General features: G+C 41.0%; 1 protein-coding gene across 22 annotated transcripts; it reads left to right on the top strand.

The window, feature by feature from the left end:
• The first annotated feature begins 6,823 nt into the window (after positions 1–6,823).
• On the top strand, positions 6,824–17,152 carry LOC147038527 (uncharacterized). 22 transcript variants are annotated; one of them, XM_085904987.1, is made up of 8 exons: positions 7,014–13,073; positions 13,224–13,300; positions 14,360–14,381; positions 14,465–14,511; positions 14,629–14,706; positions 14,816–14,941; positions 15,041–16,162; positions 16,932–17,147. In XM_085904987.1, the coding sequence occupies exon 1, from the start codon at positions 7,068–7,070 to the stop codon at positions 12,828–12,830; it is 5,763 nt and encodes a 1,920-aa protein (XP_085761113.1). In that variant the 5' UTR covers positions 7,014–7,067; the 3' UTR covers positions 12,831–13,073; positions 13,224–13,300; positions 14,360–14,381; positions 14,465–14,511; positions 14,629–14,706; positions 14,816–14,941; positions 15,041–16,162; positions 16,932–17,147. The 22 variants fall into 22 exon arrangements, with proteins under 22 accessions (XP_085761118.1, XP_085761115.1, XP_085761116.1 ...); XM_085904986.1 differs by having other exon boundaries at positions 7,014–13,300; XM_085904998.1 differs by having other exon boundaries at positions 7,014–8,120; positions 8,220–8,258; positions 8,431–14,511; positions 16,932–17,146.
• Positions 17,153–19,839: the final 2,687 nt, after the last annotated feature.

Genomic DNA, 19,839 nt, shown 5'->3' with positions numbered 1-19,839 from the left:
TCAACCAAATTTTCCGAAATTTCCTTTTTCCACTCTAATTTCGACATTTTTCAACCGATTCGACTCGTTTCAATATGATTCTTCGGCATTCCCCGAGTATTTCTTCAACTTCTTCACCTTCACACGCAATTTCCTCAGGAATTGCAAATTCTAGTTATTAGTGTGAAGGTGAAGACCTTCACACTATTGTTATTCCTGTCCTTTATTATTATTATTTTACTTATTCTGCCTGTTTTTTCGGCGCTTCACTACTTCCACATACTTCAACCAATTCACTCCGTTCCACTTTTCACTTATTCCAAATATTCATGACATGGGTGCTCACATTTTAAACATTCAAAAAATTTTCCGTTTTCACAAAATTCACAAATTTCCGGCAATTTTTCCCCATTCATTCTTAATGGCAGATTCAACATTTCACATTTACGTTGTTCCAGTTTGAAATTCACATAATTCAACCCATTCAAATCACATTGGGGACATTCCCAAACTTGGCAAATTCAAAATTTTCACATATTCACGTTTCAAAATTTCACAAAATTCAACAAAATTCAACAAAATTCCACAAAATTTCCTTTTTCCACTCTAATTTCCACATTTTTCAACCGATTCAACCCATTCCACTTTTCAACTCTTCATATTCTTCCTACCTATTCCCCAAATTCCCATTTAACAAAAATTCCACATTTTTCAAATTTGAAATTCAACCAAAATTTCCTTTTTCCACTCTAATTTCCACATTTTTCAACTGATTCAACCCATTCCAATTGTATTCACTTTGTTCAACTTATGCATTTTCGCTAACTTTTTCAATTTTTGTCCGATTCAACCCGTTTCAACATTTATCTCCGAGAGTGACAACTAGACAGCCGTATATTTCGTTTCGTTCCAAATTTCAAAACTTTTTGGCGCAATTTTTTTTTAAAATTCCCATTCATTCTCAATGGGGATTTATAATTTGCTCTAACTTCTACATTTTTCAACCGATTCAACCCATTCCAACTTTCAACTCTTCATATTCTTCCTCCCTATTCCCCAAATTCACACTTACCATAAATTCCACATTTTCAAATTTGAAATTCAACCAAATTTTCCGAAATTTCCCTTTTCCACTCTAATTTCTACATTTTTCAACCGATTCAACTCGTTTCAACTTTCAACTCTTCATATTCTTCCTCCCTATTCCCCAAATTCACCCTTACCATAAATTCCACATTTTCAAATTTGAAATTCAACCGAATTTTCCGAAATTTCCTTTTTCCACTCTAATTTCGACATTTTTCAACCGATTCGACTCGTTTCAACATCATTCTTCGGCATTCCCCGAGTATTTTTTCAACTTCTTCACCTTCACACGCAATTTCCTCAGGAATTGCAAATTCTAGTTAGTGTGAAGGCGAAGGCCTTCACACTATTGTTATTCTACTTTATTTTTCTTCTTCTTATTATTATTAAACAATTTATTCCTCCCACTTTTTTGACACCTAACTACTCCCACATGCTTTAACCGATTCACCCCATTCCAACTTTCACACGTTCCAAAAATTCACGGCATGATTGCTAGTATTTTATTTGTTCATAACATTTACCGTTTTTGCATAATTAGCAAATTTGTGCCTTAAAATCCCCCATTCATTCTTAATGGCACATTAGACACGAGCGACGTTCAGGAGTGAGTTCAAATTTTGACATCTGACAACTTTTTTCATGATTTCTTTCCTTAACTCGTTTATTTAACTCTTTTATTTTTTATTTATTTATTTTCCATTCATTCATTTAGTTATTCATTTAATTTAAGTTAAAAACATCATTTTACCGTTTTAACGGCATTTACCGTTTTTATTTCTTGTTTAATATCACCATTCCACCGCAGCAACACTAAGCCGCTGTTTAGCTCAGTAAGAAGACAATGATCCTAAGAACACGAGCCACGTCCGCGAGCGAGTTTGAGTCCCGGTTGGCCATAATTTTTTTATTCATTAATTCTTCATTCATTCAATTTTAACACATTTTAACAATTATTTTCATCATTCATTTAGTTTTTCATTTAATTTTAAGTTAAAAACATCATTTTACCGTTTTAACGGCATGTACCATTTTTATTTCTTGTTTAATATCATCATTCCACCACAGCAACACTAAGCCGCTGTTTAGCTCAGTAAGAAGAGACTGGAATTTGAAGCACGAGCGCTGTTCCCGTGCGAGTTCGAAATCCGGCTTGACCAATATTTTTTTTTCATTCATTCAATTTTAACACATCACTTTAATAATTATTTTCATCATCATCATTAATTTAACATTTTTATTTTATTTAATCATCAATTTACCAATTTTATGTCATTTAATCATCATTTCGAGTCCCACAATAGTGTGAAGTGCCTTCGCCTTCACACGCAATTTCTCCAGAAATTGCCAATTCTAGTTAGTGTGAAGGCGAAGGCCTTCACACTATTGTTATTCTACTTTATTTTTCTTCTTATTATTATCCTACTTTATTCCTCCCACTTTTTTGACACTTAACTACTCCCACATGCTTTAACCGATTCACCCCATTCCAACTTTCACACGTTCCAAAAATTCACGGCATGACTGCTAGTATTTCATTTGTTCATAACATTTACCGTTTTTGCATAATTAGCAAATTTGTGCCTTAAAATCCCCCATTCATTCTTAATGGCGCATTAGACACGAGCGACGTTCAGGAGTGAGTTCAAATTTTGACATCTGAACACTTTTTTCATGATTTCTTTCCTTAACTCGTTTATTTAACTCTTTTATTTTTTATTTGGTTATTTTCCATTCATTCATTTAGTTATTCATTTAATTTTAAGTTAAAAACATCATTTTACCGTTTTGGCATTTACCATTTCTTGTTTAATATCATCATTCCACCTCAGCAACACTAAGCCGCTGTTTAGCTCAGTAAGAATACACTGGTCATCTGACCACGAGCCACTTCCACGAGCGAGTTCGAATCCCGGTTGGCTCTAATTTTTTTATTCATTAATTTTTCATTCATTCAATTTTAACACATTTTAATAATTATTTTCATCATCATCATTAAATTACCAGTTTTATTTTTATTTAATCAGCATTATCAATTTACCATTTTTATTTCATTTAATCATTATTTCGAGTCCCACAATAGTGTGAAGTGCCTTCGCCTTCACACGCAATTTCTCCAGAAATTGCCAATTCTAGTTATTATTAAACAATTTATTCCTCCCACTTTTTTGACACCTAACTACTCCCACATGCTTTAACCGATTCACTCCATTCCAACTTTCACACGTTCCAAAAATTCACGGCATAATTGCTAGTATTTTATTTGTTCATAACATTTACCGTTTTTGCATAATTAGCAAATTTGTGCCTTAAAATCCCCCATTCATTCTTAATGGCGCATTAGACACGAGCGACGTTCAAGTTCGAATTTTGACATCTGACAACTTTTTTCATGATTTCTTTCCTTAACTCATTTATTTAACTCTTTTATTTTTTATTTATTTATTTTTCATTCATTGATTTAGTTATTCATTTAATTTTAAGTTAAAAACATCATTTTACCGTTTTAACGTTCACCATTTCAATTTCGTGATTAATAGCAACATTCCACCACATAAAACACATAGTCGCTGTTTAGCTCAGTGAGAAAACAATGGTCCCTAAACACGAGCCACGTCCGCGAGCGAGTTCGAATCCTGCTTGGCCATAATTTTTTTTTCATTCATTCAATTTTAACACATCACTTTAATAATTATTTTATGATTCATAATTTAACATCTTAATTTATCACTTTAGTTTTAGTTTTACCAATTTATTTTATTTAACATCATTTATCGTCATTAATTTACCATTTACATTGGGCGGCTTGTCATTACACATTCGCGGGCTTCTACCATTTTTCCCTTCATTAAGCAAATTCCAGCACTTTAATAATCGAAAACTGTTTAGTTCAGTAGGTAGAGCATCAACCTTCTAACCTCATTGTTGTGCACTGGTCGACTTTCTCAACATCCATTTTTATCATGTTTTTTTAATCTTACTAATTTTAACACATAATTTTACCAATTTTATTCAACATCATTCATAATAATTAATTTACCATTTAAATTGGCCGTCTTATTACACATTAGCGCGCTTCTACCATTTTTGCCTTCATTTAGCAAATTCCAAGAAACAAAACCGCAAAGCATTGTTTAACTCAGTCGGTAGAGCATCAGACTCTGATCTCATAGTCATGGGTTCGAGCCCCGCACAAGGTAACCTTCTAGACTTCCACTTTTATCATGATTTTTGGCATCGATGACACGGGCCTGTTTAGATTGCTCGCGGCTGACCAGACGTAAGTATATGTTATGTCTTGGTGAGATATTAAGATAGACTCGCGAGCAATCCCCCGCCCGCCGCGACGGCATCTTTAGGGTTTGTGGCAGTGGAATAAAGCATTCATTTCCAACGGTACGCGAATGCATCATCTGTTATACAGTTCAGTGCCGTCGATTACGCACCTGTTCAGATTGCCTGCGGCTGACCAGACGTAAGTAAATGTGGTGTCTCGGTGCAATATTAACAATTATAAATGTTCAATTTACACGACGCTAACCGTAATGTTATTATTGAAATTTCCAAACAGATGAGCAGTTTCGCGTTGCTGTTTTTGTGGTGTGATGTAGACTTTTCGCACCGTTTATACACTTGAGCTAGCAAACTTCGTTTGTGTGGATTAAGTAAAAAGTAGCTGTTGTACTGTTGTAAAAGTCAGGGATGATAATTATCCGCGGATTTCCATGTTTTTGTCCGTCGAAAGTATCATTTTCGTGGTTCGTGTAAATTTGTTGCAAAAATTATTTTTTTATACATGGGAGGAGCGGCCGGCCTGTAAATGTTAGCTTCGGCGACTCGCGAGCATTCCCCCCGCCGCGACGGCATCTTTAGGTTTTGTGTATTCTCTGTCAAGATATGATCAGCTATGGAGGTAGCGGCGCTAGGAATATTAGAGGATCACATCGAAACAAAAAACACACAAAGCAGAGTAGATCAGTGTGTATCAAACTGAACTATAAATATGGTTTTCTTTATGCACGTTTTCTCAATGCACCTGTATACGTGGCTCTGAATAATTTCCCCTTCCAAGGTGTTCTATATAACTAGCTTTTGTGGATAACGCAATTCCAAAGGTGATTTTTTTTCTTTGAAATTCAATTTTGCATGTGTGCAATATTTCGTTATATTGAAAAAAATTAAGCTTTTTTGTTCCATATTTTATAATCAAAACTAAATATGGTCGCTATGAAAAGGTTTGTTATCAAATGTGGAGGAAGATATTTTTCAATAAATATCGATGTCGGCCCTCGACCTCATCCAAGTTTCTAATTTTGGACCGCTGCGTGTTTGACTTTGACACCCCTGCCCTAGATTAAGTACAAAGTATTCATCGTAGTTGAATGTGCGCCTCTTATCCTGAAGCGCCTTATGGTGTGGAAAATACAGTAACTAGATTGCATTTTCACCCAGAACAATTATTCATTACCCAATGCCATTACCAGACGTGTCATACAATGTGTTTTCCAACATCAATTTCTCAATGCACCTGTATATGTGGCTCTGAATAATTTCCCCTTCCAAGCTGTTCTATATAACTAGCTTTTGTGGATAACGCAATTCCAAAATTCTGCACCACAAAGTCTGCATAAGATCGAGGGTTTGCTGTATTTGTTCTATTTCTCTGCACAGGTCTTTGAACTGCGGCTGATCTGTGGCTGATCCAGCTGACTTCCGGCTGATCCTGCTGACCTGTGGCTGATTCCCCCAATACCCTTTCTTGTCTCTGCTCTACCTATTGTTTCTGCCTTCCTTCTGTCTAAACCCATTTGTTCTGAAAAAGATTTGCTAACACCATGCCGAAAAAGGGCAGGAGATCACAGTCTGTAAAGTTGTGCTGGGAGCGACGTGCTAAAACACGTAGCTCCCAAGCACCTCTTCCACCTTCTGCTGATATCTCTGCCCAGCATGTGTGTGCTGTTGAAGCAACTGAAAGAGATACAAACGATTTGCAAATGGAGAAACATGATACAAATGATACGCAAATGAAAAGAGCTATTCCAAATGATATAGGACACTCTGAAAAGAAAATTCCTGCTGAAGTTTCCATTGCGGTAACGGTACCAGTGCAACATGATTTGGTAATGTATGTGATGGCAACTCACAGCCAAGCCCATCTGAGATATGGCCAATCCAGAAACAGTCAATGTGTGGCTAATTCTGTAACATTTCTGGCTTTCCTGCAGGATATAAATAACTTGACTACCTCTGACCTGGATGCTGTTCTCAGTGTGGGTAATGAACTGTATACATGTACTGTGGCTGCATTGAAAGCCCGAGGATGCTTTCTAAACAGTTTTTTGACGGTTGATGAACTTCCAGAGATTGTAAGTGGTTCCACACAACGGCATGTGTTAATAAGGAGTATGTCAATGTGTGGTTCTTTCACCTCTTTCCATGGAGATGCGCTCTTTCTGAACCTTTGTGACAGACTTGAGTGCTTGACATCAGAGGTCAGTTGTGCTCTTCTGATTATGCAGTCGACGTGCATTGCAGTTTTCCGAGACCACCAAGGCAAGTACGGGTATTTTGATCCCCACTCTAGAGGACGAGATGGTCTCCCTGTTCCCAATGGCACAGCTGTCATGATGCTTTTTGTGCGTCTGAATGACCTTCGGAATAAATTGACAGAGCTCTACACACGTTTGCAATGCTCCTGTAATTCTCAGTATGAGCTTGTACCGGTCCAGTTTGAACCTATTGATGTTCCTACAAATGACATTGAGATGGTGCCATGTACTTCATTGCAATCTAAGCTGGTAGATGTTGATGACGACGTTGTAAGCAAAGCAGTTTCCGAGACCTCATATTTGGAGATGAGTGATTCTTCAACACCTGCCGGTGAACGTCACTGCCACGAGTTGATTGATGACGACGGCGAAGCGGTTTCTTGGACTACAGGTAAAATGCTCCAACGCTTGTCAAAAATTCCGAAATCAAGTAGGAGAAAATTTCTAAGACGAATGAAGGCACAGGAAAATTTGAATGATAAATTGGAACAAAGACGTGTAAAACAAGAACTAAAGAGAAGAAACAAAAATCTGAGAAATAAGGAAAGGTACAGTAAAAATTTAGAGATTAGACAAAAGAAGAGGTGTTATGTTACAACGCGTTATCAGCAAGATGTACATTTTCGCACTAAACAAATGTCCTATTATACACAACGTAAGACTGATCATATCTTTAAGGAGAAAACTCGTTCCCGCTTCTTACTTCGTTATAAGACGGATGATTGTTTTCGAATGGGACGATGCACCTACAGAATGCAACGTTACAGTGACGACCCTGAGTTTAATGCAAGACAACGTTCCTACGTAACGCAACGTTACCGTGACGACCCTGAGTTTAATGCAAGACAGCGTTCCTACGTAACGCAACGTTACCGTGACGACCCTGAGTTTAATGCAAGACAACGTTCCTACGTAACGCAACGTTACCGTGACGACCCTGAGTTTAATGCAAGACAACGTTCCTACGTAACTCAACGTTACCGTGACGACCCTGGGTTTAATGCAAGACAACGTTCCTACGTAACGCAACGTTACCGTGACGACCCTGACTTTAATGCAAGACAACGTTCCTACGTAACGCAACGTTACCGTGACGACCCGGAGTTTAATGCAAGAAAACGTTCCTACGTAACGCAACGTTACCGTGACGACCCTGAGTTTAATGCAAGAAAACGTTCCTACGTAACGCGACGTTACCGTGACGACCCTGAGTTTAATGCAAGACGGCGCGTTTATATTACACAGCGTTATTCAAGCAATCCTGAATTCAGAGCCAAACATCAGGAAATCATGAGGTCCATTATGAGAACGAAATCGGATTCATTGCGGAATAAAACAATGACCAGAGCAAGTATGCTTTTACAAAAATACAAAATCATAAACCGGCTATGTAGAGAGCGAAATGACTGCGCATTAATGAAAGCTGTCGACCTATTCAAAGACCAAATTAAGAATGGACCCACATTTGTTTGCACAGTTTGCCACAGAGCCCTATTTCCCAACCAGGTACAGTCTTGTCGGCGTCACCTTTATAAGAAGAACCGCGATGTTGTTGAGCGCTGTCTCACGGGACAATTTGTTCATATTTGCAATGACGAATGTCAGACGTCTTGTAGAGTGCCGGCTGAAAGAAAACTAGAGTGGGTATGTCACACCTGCCATACACATCTCAAAGATGGTAAAATGCCAGCTTTGGCTGTTTCAAACAATCTCACGCTAGCTGCTATTCCAACAGAATTGCGTGGATTGAACATATTAGAGAGACACCTCATTTCCAAATGCATAGCGTTTGCCAAAATTGTCCCACTTCCCAAAGGTCAACAACGAGGCATTCGCGGAAATGTTGTGTGCGTGCCATCGGAAGTACAGGAGACGGTCAATGTCTTGCCAAGGATAAGAAGTAAGTCGCAGATGTTGAGAGTGAAACTGAAGAGACGACTTTGCTACAAAGGCCATCAGTTTTTTCAAACTGTCACTTGGTCCAAGCTAATGAGCGCTCTGATAAAACTGAAGCAAATTCATCCACAATACAGAAGCCTAACTATCCGCGACGATCCGGACCTTTGCGACCCAACCCTCGCTGCTGATGATGATGATGGCAGCTCAGGTGAAGCGGAAATGAGCGACAGTGAGTACAATGAGGAAGCTCTGGAGGAGATATACAGATTTGAGAGTGATGCTCTGCGTGGAATGAACGGTGAGTCACAAAATGTCAACAGGGGTAACAATCGGCAACGAGAAAATGTAGAAGATGGTGATCAACCTAACGGTGGAGTTGTACTTGAATCATGTCTCCAACCAAGTGACGTGTCAGAGGAAATTATGAGTTTTACCGAGGGCATTTACTCTGTTGCTCCTGCAGAAAGAAATAACCCAGTAAGCTTTTTCAAGACTCCCAAACTTGAGGCCATGGCTTTTCCGGTGCAGTTCCCGACAGGGCAAAACACGCTCGATGGAGAGAGACCGATAAAACTCACACCGAGCAAGTATTTCAAAACCCGACTGTGTTGTGTGGACGACCGTTTTGCCAGGGATCCGACCTACTTGTTCTTTGCTCAGTTTGTGACCGAAATCTACCAGGCGATGTCGAGCATGACAATACAGCTACGCAAAGGTAAACCGTTTACCCGAGATGGTCGAAGAATTACCAACGCGATGCTTCAGGACAAACGACAAGTTGAAAAGTTGGTGCGCAGCAAACACGCCGTCCGCTTCATGATGCCACTGAGAGGCACGCCAGCCTATTGGGAGAGAACCACCAAAGACCTTTTTGCGATGATCCGACAGCTGGGCACACCCACGTTCTTTTGCACATTTTCTGCTGCCGAAATGCGATGGGAAGAGGTCATCGTCGCCATTAAAGCGCAACGAGGTGAGGTAGTGAATTTTGCTGAACTGGACTGGGCCACCAAGTGTGAAATTCTAAGGGGCAATCCGGTGACGACGATGCGCATGTTTGACAAACGTGTGGAAGCTCTGTTCAGAGATTTGATCCTCTCTCCGGCACAACCGATTGGCGAAGTGGTAGACTACTTTTACCGATTAGAATTTCAGCACAGAGGAAGTCCTCACATTCATTGCCTCATATGGGTTCGAGGTGCTCCTGTATTTGAGGAATCTTCAGACAAAGCCATCTGTGATTTTGTATCCCGCTACATCTCGGCTGAGCTTCCGGACCCGCTGAAAGAACCCGAACTGTACAAAAAAGTCACAGAAGTCCAGATGCACAGCAAAAGTCACTCCAAAACGTGTGTCAAACACCCGGGTGCGAATTGCCGCTTTGGATTCCCCAAACAACCGTGCCATGAAACGACGATCGTCAGACCTGCCCCCGTCGACGATGACGATCGAGATCGACGCGGGGAGGGTCGGTCGGCGGCCAATGCTAAGCTTGTTTCCGTGCTAAATCTGCTGAATCAACCTGAAACTTCATCCCTGACTTTGCCTCAGCTACTGGCTAAATGCGAGCTCACCGGCGACGACTACATGAGCTGTCTGCAAGCGACGGCCTCGTCGAATTCTGTCGTGCTGAAGCGTGAACCGAAAGACTGCTGGGTCAACTACTACAACCGCCATTTGCTTCTTGCCTGGGATGGAAATCTGGACATCCAATACATCCTGAATGCCTATTCTTGCATCGCATACATCTGCAGCTACATCAGCAAAGCTGAACACGGTTTGAGCCAATACCTGAAATCGGTGATTGAAAACTCCCGCAGCGAAAATGTCAACGAGAGCGATGAAATGAAGCAAATTATGCAAGCGTACTCCAAAAAAAGAGAAGTGAGCGCCCAGGAGTGTGTCGCACGCGCATGCGGCTTGCATATGAAACAATCCTCTCGCAGTGTGATATTTGTACAAACCAGTGACAATGCGCTGAAAATGAGTTATCCTATCTCAGTGCTTGAGGGCAAAACCCAGGACTCTCACGAAGTGTGGATGACTGCCCTGCCGGACAAATATAAATGCAGACCTCAAACGGAGGAATTTGAAGTAATGTGCTTGGCTGATTTTGCATCAACGTGCAGAATTGTTTATGGCAAACAAGTCAAAGGTAAGAACGTTTTGCGTCTGCTGAACGACATGGGATTTGTACAGAAAAGAACAGGAAAATCTGCGGTCATCAAATACTGTAAATTTTCAGAACAAAAGCATCCCGAGGAATATCACTGCACCTTGCTCAAGTTGTACCTGCCTCATCGTGCTGATTGCCAGTTAAAATCTGAACGCTTTCCCACATCTCAGTTGTTCCACGAGCACGCCTGCGTACAGTTACCGTATGCCGACCGTGTGGAGCGCGTGTGCGAAATCGTCAAAAGGAACAGAAAACGATACGAGAAACACAGCGGAGACATCGACGAAGCCATCAGGGAGATGGAGGAAAGTGGGCTCAACGTAAACGAATGGTGCCACCTGGCTCCCGAGAGTGAGCTGCAAAGACTCGAATGCATCGAGGAAATCGACGCGAGAGACGACCCGAATGAGAACGTGGAGGAAAATGTCCCCGACTATAACGTGAGGTCGGCGACAACGGAAATGTCCATCGTGGCTGAACCCGCTGCCATCGATCCCACGGTGTTACGCGGTATGTATCGAAACCTGAACCGAAAGCAAGCGTCAGTCTTCTACAAGGTCCGCGATTGGTGCGTAAAACGTCTGTGTAGCTCAAAGCCGATTGAGCAGTTTTTCTACTACGTCAACGGTGGCGCCGGGACCGGCAAATCACATTTGATCAAATGTATCCATGCGGAGGCCACGAAACTACTGCTCAGACTACCACGACTGGCTGAGGAAGCAGACGTTTCCAAACAGACTGTTGTTCTCGCAGCCTTCACCGGTACGGCGGCGTTCAACATTTCAGGGACAACTTTGCATTCTCTCCTCAAACTGCCGAGAAGTCTCAAACCTCCGTATCAAGGCCTGGGCAACAAACTGGACGAAGTCAGAGCGGAGCTCTCGATCGCTGAAATACTAATTATCGACGAGATTTCCATGGTGTCAAAAGACCTCTTTGCCTACGTCGATACCAGATTGAAACAAATCAAAGGAGCCAATTTACCTTTTGGCGGCATGTCTGTTCTTGCTGTTGGAGATTTTTTTCAGCTCCCTCCCGTGAGACAATCCAAACCTTTGTGCGTGTACGATCCCACTCGGCTGGACCACTGGCGCGGCAACTTCAAAAAGATCACGCTCACGGACGTCATGAGGCAGAAAGACGACGTAGCCTTTGCTGAGCTGCTGAACCGACTCCGCGTCAAAGACAAGTCTGACCGACTGTCGGAACCGGACGCAGCTCTGCTTGCTACGAGGTACGCTTCTCCGGTAATGTGTCCAAAGAATATTCTGCATATTTTTGCCACCAATAAACAGGTAGATGGTCATAATTCCGCGATGCTGAATCTGCTTCATAAGGACATTGTACAAATCGACGCGGATGACTACAAGAAAGACAAAAAAACTGGCAGAATGGCAAGGCAAGCGACCCCTGTCCAAGGACCTAAGAACGGGTTGCCCGACTCGATCAAAGTTGCAGTCGGCGCTCGCGTTATGGTCACACGCAATATTGACGTCGGAGCAGGTCTGTGCAATGGGACGTTTGCAAAAGTTGTGCAATTGGTGAACTACCCGAATGAAGCGCGTGTACAGAAAGTCGGGTTGGAACTAGACTGCGTGACTAAGACGGCGAGTGCTGCGAATTCTGTGTTCATTGACAGACAGGAGGAGAGGATGCAGAATTCTGGAGTGGTGCGCCGGCAGTTTCCCATCAAGCTTGCTTTTGCCTGCACGATCCATAAGGTACAAGGCATGACGACGTCAGAGGCTGCGGTTTCGCTGAAAGGCGTTTTCGAACACGGCATGGGCTACGTAGCTCTGAGTAGAGTGACTTCGCTCAGTGGTCTGCATATTCTGCATATGGATGAGCAAAGAATTCATGCAAATCCAGAAATCACTGCTGCTCTCGCTGAGATGACAGAGGATTCTTTGGACAGCGTAATGCCTCTGTTTCACGTGATGCCGAGGGTAGATAGAGCAAACGACCTGGTCGTCGTCCATCATAACACCGAAGGGCTGTCTTGTCACGTGCGGGATATCGCGTGTCACCACGAACTGCGTTTTGCTGATGTTTTGTGCTTCACAGAAACACACCTCCGAGAATCTGCGGCTGCCTGCTTGGAAGGCTATACCATGTTTCACAGGAACCGAAGTGATTCTTGAGACTTGGTGACAAAACGTGGCGGTGGCGTAGGTATTTGTGTCAAAAGTCACATCGCAGCCCAGGAAAAGAAATACGTACAGGGTGTGACCGATATTGAATTTGTTGCGGTGAAACTTGAAGCTCCCATCAATTTGTTAATCGCTGCCGTTTACAGGCCTCCAGGCCACAGTCTGCGGACCTTTCTGCCAAGCTTGGAAAATCTCTTACGGTATCTTGAAGTCATGGACCATCATCAGATCTTGGTATGTGGCGATTTTAACGAAGATACGCTCTCTGCCTCGTACAAGCCCGTTCTTGAATTGTTTCGCTCAAAGGGTTACACGCAGCTCATAACCACTGCTACCACTGACAAAAACACATTGATTGACCTCATTTTTGTCTCTCGACCTCAGCGTGTTCTTTATTCAGGTGTCCTGCAAACATACTACAGCTATCACAATCCTGTTTTCTGTGTTTTGAATAGTCAAAGGTAAGTCAAATCTAAATTGTGTATTTCAGCATTTGGAAAAATAACATGGACGGAAATCAGACGGCGTAAGTGGTGGTGTGTCGTGGGTGATTTGTTGAATTGAGATGAGATGGTATCAGAGGCGTAGGTGGCTCAGAAAGGCAAATGTAATGTTGGCATTAGGCAGAAACCTCACCATTATAAAAAAAAATAATACTACAGACCAATGTGAATAGCCATATACATTATATTTTCCGCTGATAGTATAAATGACGGCTCATATATCACGCTGATATTTTAAATGGCTGATCTCATTTCTGTAGATGTAAATCAAGTTGAGTTAAGGGAAGGCACTCAACCAGCTCAGTGGCCTTGTGGTACGAGTGTTCGCCCTGAGACTGGGAGGTCGTGGCTTTGATCCATCGGCCGAGTCACACCAAAGATTACGTAAAAATTGGAACCCGATTCCTCCCTGCTTGACACTCGGCGTTCGAGGGTTGGGTTGGGGATGCCGCACCCTCTTGGGCCGCCCCGCATGTGGCAGTATCCGCACCTGCCGGGCAAACAATCTTCTGAAGGCAAGAGGGTGGCGAGGGGATGGCGCGGCCGCTTGACACCTAAAACAATCTTTAACTGCCGGTCTACTCGTCTTTCGGATCGACGGGAGATTTCGTCCAATTGTCCATCTAAGGGAAGGCTTTTAAAATTTAAAAAAGCCTTCCCTTAACTCAACTTGATTTAAATATTACACTTTTAAAAATGTTAACTATTTAAATATTTAACTTTGAAACTTTTGAACTTTTAACATGATTCAATTTTCTAAATGAACGCATAGATGAGTTAAGGGGTGACTTTTTAACTTTTTACATTTTTTTTCATTCTAATTCTACAATCAGATTTTAAAGATGACTTCAGAGAAGGACTTTAAAACCTTTTAACTTTTAAAATGTTTCTAAATTTTCTAAATTAACCATCGATTTTAAAGATGACTTAAGGGAAAGCCTTTTAAACGTTTATTTTTTTTATCATACATTTTTTTATTTTTCTTTTCAATTTTTTTTTTAATGTCATAATCACGAGGCGAGAACAGAAAACAGACGAGGTAAGTTGCTCGTCGATGATTTTTTTTCCATTTCTTTCTAAAGACACTAAATGCTTGTATTTCACTCTTCTGTATTTAAACAGTTTCTTTCATCTGGCGAAAGCAGTTCATCTCACAACGGAGGTCAGAGGTAACCGTGACATATTGCCTTGTTGTAACATTTTGTAATTCACAGCCAAGCTTGTGTATACCCTCTGCAGAATCCTACATTTTTACTTGGATTGTCCTTTATTTTTTCTTCACAAAGACCTTGAGCATGCAAAAACTTTCATCACGGACCAATGACTCCTACACCAGGGAGGCAAGAAGCACAACTAATTCTTCTGTGAGTAGCCTACAAATCTATTATTGACTATTGTCACGAAACACTCCCTTTAATTTTACATGTGTTTTTCAACTGGTATCCTCAACCGACTCAATGTTTGTTGTTTTAGTTTTTCCGTGTTTCCCGCGGCTCCACGTCCTCCGTTTGTCAAGACGGGAGTTTGGCCCCTTTGGTACTCTACCTTGATGGGATTTGGCCTGTCTTGCCAGACAAATGACTGAAGAAGAAGATGCAGGTTTGTTAATGCGCTCATGTCATTCACTCTTTAGTACATATGCTTGAAGTACTGTAATGGGATTTTCAAAAATGAATTGATAATGATATTATATTGTAGCACAGCGACAGCCAAGTTTTTGAAAAACACTCGTACGATGGAGGCCGGCATCATGGAACATAAACTCCCAAACCGGCATGGCGAACGGGACTTTTGCCGATTCTTCCGTGGAACAATCGAGGGCACCGCCGGCGGCTCCTCGCTTTTCAGCATGAGGGAACTGCAGCGGAATACCCTCCTAGAGGACACTGCCAGGACAATCGAAGGCACATCTGACAGCTCTTCGCTTTGGCCTGGACATCCACTTTTTGATTTCCATATTATGGAAATATTGGTCATACCAAAGACTAAAAATGGAACCCATTGCCTCCCTGCTTGGCACTCAGCATTAAGGTTTGGAATTGGGGGGGTTAGATCACCAAATGATTCCCGAGCGCGGCATCGCTGCTGCTCACTGTTCCCCTCTCCCCCAGGGGATGGATCAAAATCACATGGGGATGCAGAGGACAAATTTCACCTCACCCAGATGTGTGTGACGATGATCATTGGGACTTTTTTTTTTTTTTTAACTTTATTCAGCTGAAAAAAATAAATCATTCTGCTTTTTCATCTCCGAGGTTTTTTTGGTCCTAAAATCACCAACTTGGTTTGGTTTCCATGTTTTGTGTTTCCGCTATTTAAATGTGAATTTGAACACATTTAAATCAAGTCCCATTTATTCATTTTATTCTTGTTGATATTATTTACATTTGTTATCTATTGAATCAGTAAAACATTTTACGTCTTTTGACGTGAGCGAGGGTTTTGCACGAGGAAAATTGGCTGTCCGTGTGTCCGCAGTGGGACAAAACGGCCGTATGCATGTGCTTGCAATTGGAGTTAACGACACTCTACCACTAGGCCACTGAACTGGAACTTTTGTATTGTTTTCAGTTCATATAAACTTTTAGCTTGTATATTTTTTTCTTATTATTATTTTAGCAGATGCACTAATTGTTTGGCAATTTTTTATTTTGTTGTACATGTGACAATGACAACGATCTATCTATTTATCTATCTGTGTAACTAATAAAGTTGTGATCCTATGCCCAAACAGCTTTTTTTTTTTTTTTCGACTCCACCGCGCATAAAAGCGGGTGGAGACTCCAAGGTGCCCTTATCACAGCAAACCTGAAGACAGAGGTGAGTGGTTTCACAGGTAGCTCTCCAATTTAAAATTTGATTTTTGATAAACACTGAGGCATGTGCCAAATTCATTTTTTAATTATTTTAGCCTGGACTGATGTCATGTTGTGCAAAATTCCAAACCAGGTGGAAGTTAAGTGTTCTAAAATCCTCTCTTTTCATTTACTATACTTGGAACCGATATTGTCCTGTTGTCAAAATGCAACTTTTCTGAGGTAAATTCTGATGAATTTGGTATGAATTTACTCCATCTGATGGATGAAAGTGAAAATAAGTCGTGAAACAAACATGGGTGGCACTTCTAAATCTGCTATATTGTTTTACCTGTGAAAATTAATGCTGTATCATTAAAAAGGCTGTTCAAAGTCTGTGAGCAAGGGTTTTGCACGAGGTAAATTGGCTGTCCATGTGTCCGCAGTGGGACAAAATGGCCGTATGCATGTGCTTGCAATTGGAGTTAACGAGGAATGACATTGCTGGTTTAAAGTTAAAGTCCATACACAGACAAACAAAGGATAATTAATACAATCACATGCTACGAAAAAAAGCAACAGTTAATGTTGCTTTGTCTGCTTTCGGTCATCGCTTTTACAATTGGATCGAGTGAAGGCCAAATGATTCAACTTGTCCCCGAATGCAACAGTGGGATGTGATATGCCAAATTGCCAACTACTTTGCACAATTTTAGACATTCACTTCACATACTTGGAATCACATGCTCATAAATATAAAAAGTTTGGATCTTAATTGTCACTTTCTCTTTCAGAATGAACAAAAAAATAATAAATGCCAAAGTGGTGGGCGTCAGAAGGGACACCTGGGCCAGAGGCTGGAAGCCAGACGGTGTGTCCGGCTTCCGGATGGACGGAAGTTACGAAAATGTGACTGTTGCCCTCTGTGACGGTACCAGTCCAATGAAGGTGACTCTCTTTAGTCACCTGGCTGGTATGGTCACAGAGGGCAACAGTTACGTTTTCGCACATTTTGCGAAGGACGCGGCAAACACCAATGTGCTCCACTGTAAATCGGCCAGCAAGGTCTACATGGGGGCGGAGGTGGAGTGCACAGATGCCTTGAAGGCTGAGGCGCTCGCCTTAATTTTCCCCCCCTCGTCCCCGATGTCTCTCTGTGAGGTGATTAAAAACCCTCCTGAGGGACTGATCAACATTGAGGGCCGTGTTGAAAGTGTAAGTTTACTCAACACACAAATGTATGTTTAAATATATATTTAAAAAAGTGTTCCCTTGCTTAAACACTGTCTGTTTGTTCCAAATTAGAAACAGCAGAGCAGATTGGTCTCTGTGCGCGGGGCTCGGTTGGTGCCATTGAGCATCATTTTCGTGAAACAAGTAATTGATTTGTCGACTTTACTGTTATTGTACTTCACACATGCGCGTACTGAAGTAATATTTGGTTTCAAACTATTGCAGGAAGAAGCTGTGGTGAGAGTGGCGGTGTGGAGGGAGGCAAACGTGACCCCAATCAAGGTCGGGGCACTTTATTCATTTTCACACCTAAATGCTGTGACAAATGAATTTGGACTGTCCCTCAACACGACCCAACATTCAAAGATATCTGTGAGTAGAAAAAGGCTGTGAAAAGGAATTTAATAAGTTTAGGTTGTTTTGAATGAACGAGTATAATATCACGAATGCCGGCTTTCCGTACAATCTCGTTCACATTTTACAACTTTACGAGAAAGGCTGTTGAATTGTGACCAGCGTGTCTGCGAACAACCCCCCCCCCCCCAGGTGGGGACAAAACGGTACAGATAATGGAAGGACTTCATGGACACCCTGTGAATTAGTAATTGCATGTGATGTGACAGTGATGAATTCACCTTTAACTTTATTGACTTGTGACCTTTTGAGGTATATAATTCTTCAGTTTTCACCTGAGCAAACCTAATTGTGTTTTTCTTCACTAGCTCTACGAGTCAACTGTCCAGTTCATTGCGATTGGAGTAATGATGGGAGAGGAGGAGATCAAGTTGGTGGATGGGGAGGGGGTAGAAATTAGTATTGGCGTGAATGTTTGGCGCCAGGCTTTCCCCCACATCCCAAAAATACCCCAAGAAGGACTCTCCCTTAAACTGGTGTACTCAGAGGGAGAAGTTTCTGAAATATATCAATAAACATTCTATTTAGCCAATGCTGTCCATTTGCCTACATTAATTTCTGCCAAAGTTTGGGGTTGGATGGGGTACAGTTGCACTATTCATTGGGAAGAGTTTAAATTTTCTGATTGAAAGTACAGCTCTTTGTGCCACTTAAATATTTGACTGCAATATTTTGTCAGATGCGGTGAAATCTGCTACAGTTTGGGGTTGGATGGAATGCAGTTGTGCCTTTCATTGAGAAGCGTTTTAATTTTCAGTTTGAAAGCATATCTGCGCACAACTGAAAAGTTCATGTAATGCTTGCTGCCATTTTTCTAATTCATAACATTTACTGTTAAGCTCAGTTAGTAGAGAATGAAATATTCAACATGTGCCATGATCCTGAGTGGGTTCGAATCAGATGTCTGACAACTTTTATCATGATTTCTTTCCTTAACATTAATTTTTTTATTCATTCATTTAATTTTAATTTAAAAACATTTACCATTTTTATTTCTTGTTTAATACCATCATTTCACCGCAGCAACACTGAGTCACCGTTTAGCTCAGTTAGAAGGGAATGGCCCATTCAACACGCTCCACGTTCCCGTGTGGGTTCGAATCTGATAGCCGCTGCTACTTTTTATTCATTTATTCAATCATTTTCATTCATTGAATTTTAGTTTAAAAACATCATTTTAATAATCCATTTGTCATTTCTTGTTTAATAGTATGATTCCACCATGTTCTACCGCTTTCATAGTTGTCTCTGTTTAGCTCAGTAAGAAGAGAATGGGGCCGTACGTACGAGCGCTGTTCCCGTGTGAGTTCGAATCCCGCTTGGCCAATAATGTTTTTTCATTCATTCAATTTTAACACATCACTTTAATAATTATTTTCATCATCATCATTAATTTCCCATTTTTATTTTATTTAATCATCAATTTACCATTTTTATGTCATTTAATCATCATTTCGAGTCCCACAATAGTGTGAAGTGCCTTCGCCTTCACACGCAATTTCTCCAGAAATTGCCAATTCTAGTTATTAGTGTGAAGGTGAAGACCTTCACACTATTGTTATTCCTGTCCTTTATTATTATTAGTGTGAAGGTGAAGACCTTCACACTATTGTTATTCCTGTCCTTTATTATTATTTTACTTATTCTGCCTGTTTTTTCGGCGCTTAACTACTTCCACATACTTCAACCAATTCACTCCGTTCCACTTTTCACTTATTCCAAATATTCAGGAATCGCGCGCTCACATTTTATACATTCAAAAAAATTTCCGTTTTCACAAAATTCACAAATTTCCGGCAATTTTTCCCCATTCATTCTTAATGGCAGATTCAACATTTCACATTTACGTTGTTCCAGTTTGAAATTCACATAGTTCAACACATTCAAATCACATTGGGGACATTCCCAAACTTGGAAAATTCAAAACATTTCACATTTACGTTGTTCCAGTTTGAAATTCACATAGTTCAACACATTCAAATCACATTGGGGATATTCCCAAACTTGGCAAATTCAAAAATTTCATGTTTTCACGTTTCAAATTTTCACAAAATT

Source organism: Syngnathus leptorhynchus, unplaced genomic scaffold (assembly GCF_054491065.1).
Source record: "Syngnathus leptorhynchus isolate UIUO unplaced genomic scaffold, UIUO_Slep HiC_scaffold_51, whole genome shotgun sequence".
In the NCBI taxonomy this organism is placed as follows: Eukaryota; Metazoa; Chordata; class Actinopteri; order Syngnathiformes; family Syngnathidae; genus Syngnathus; species Syngnathus leptorhynchus.
The sequence above is the reverse complement of the archived record's forward strand: the minus strand, read 5'-3'. Positions and strand labels throughout refer to the sequence as shown.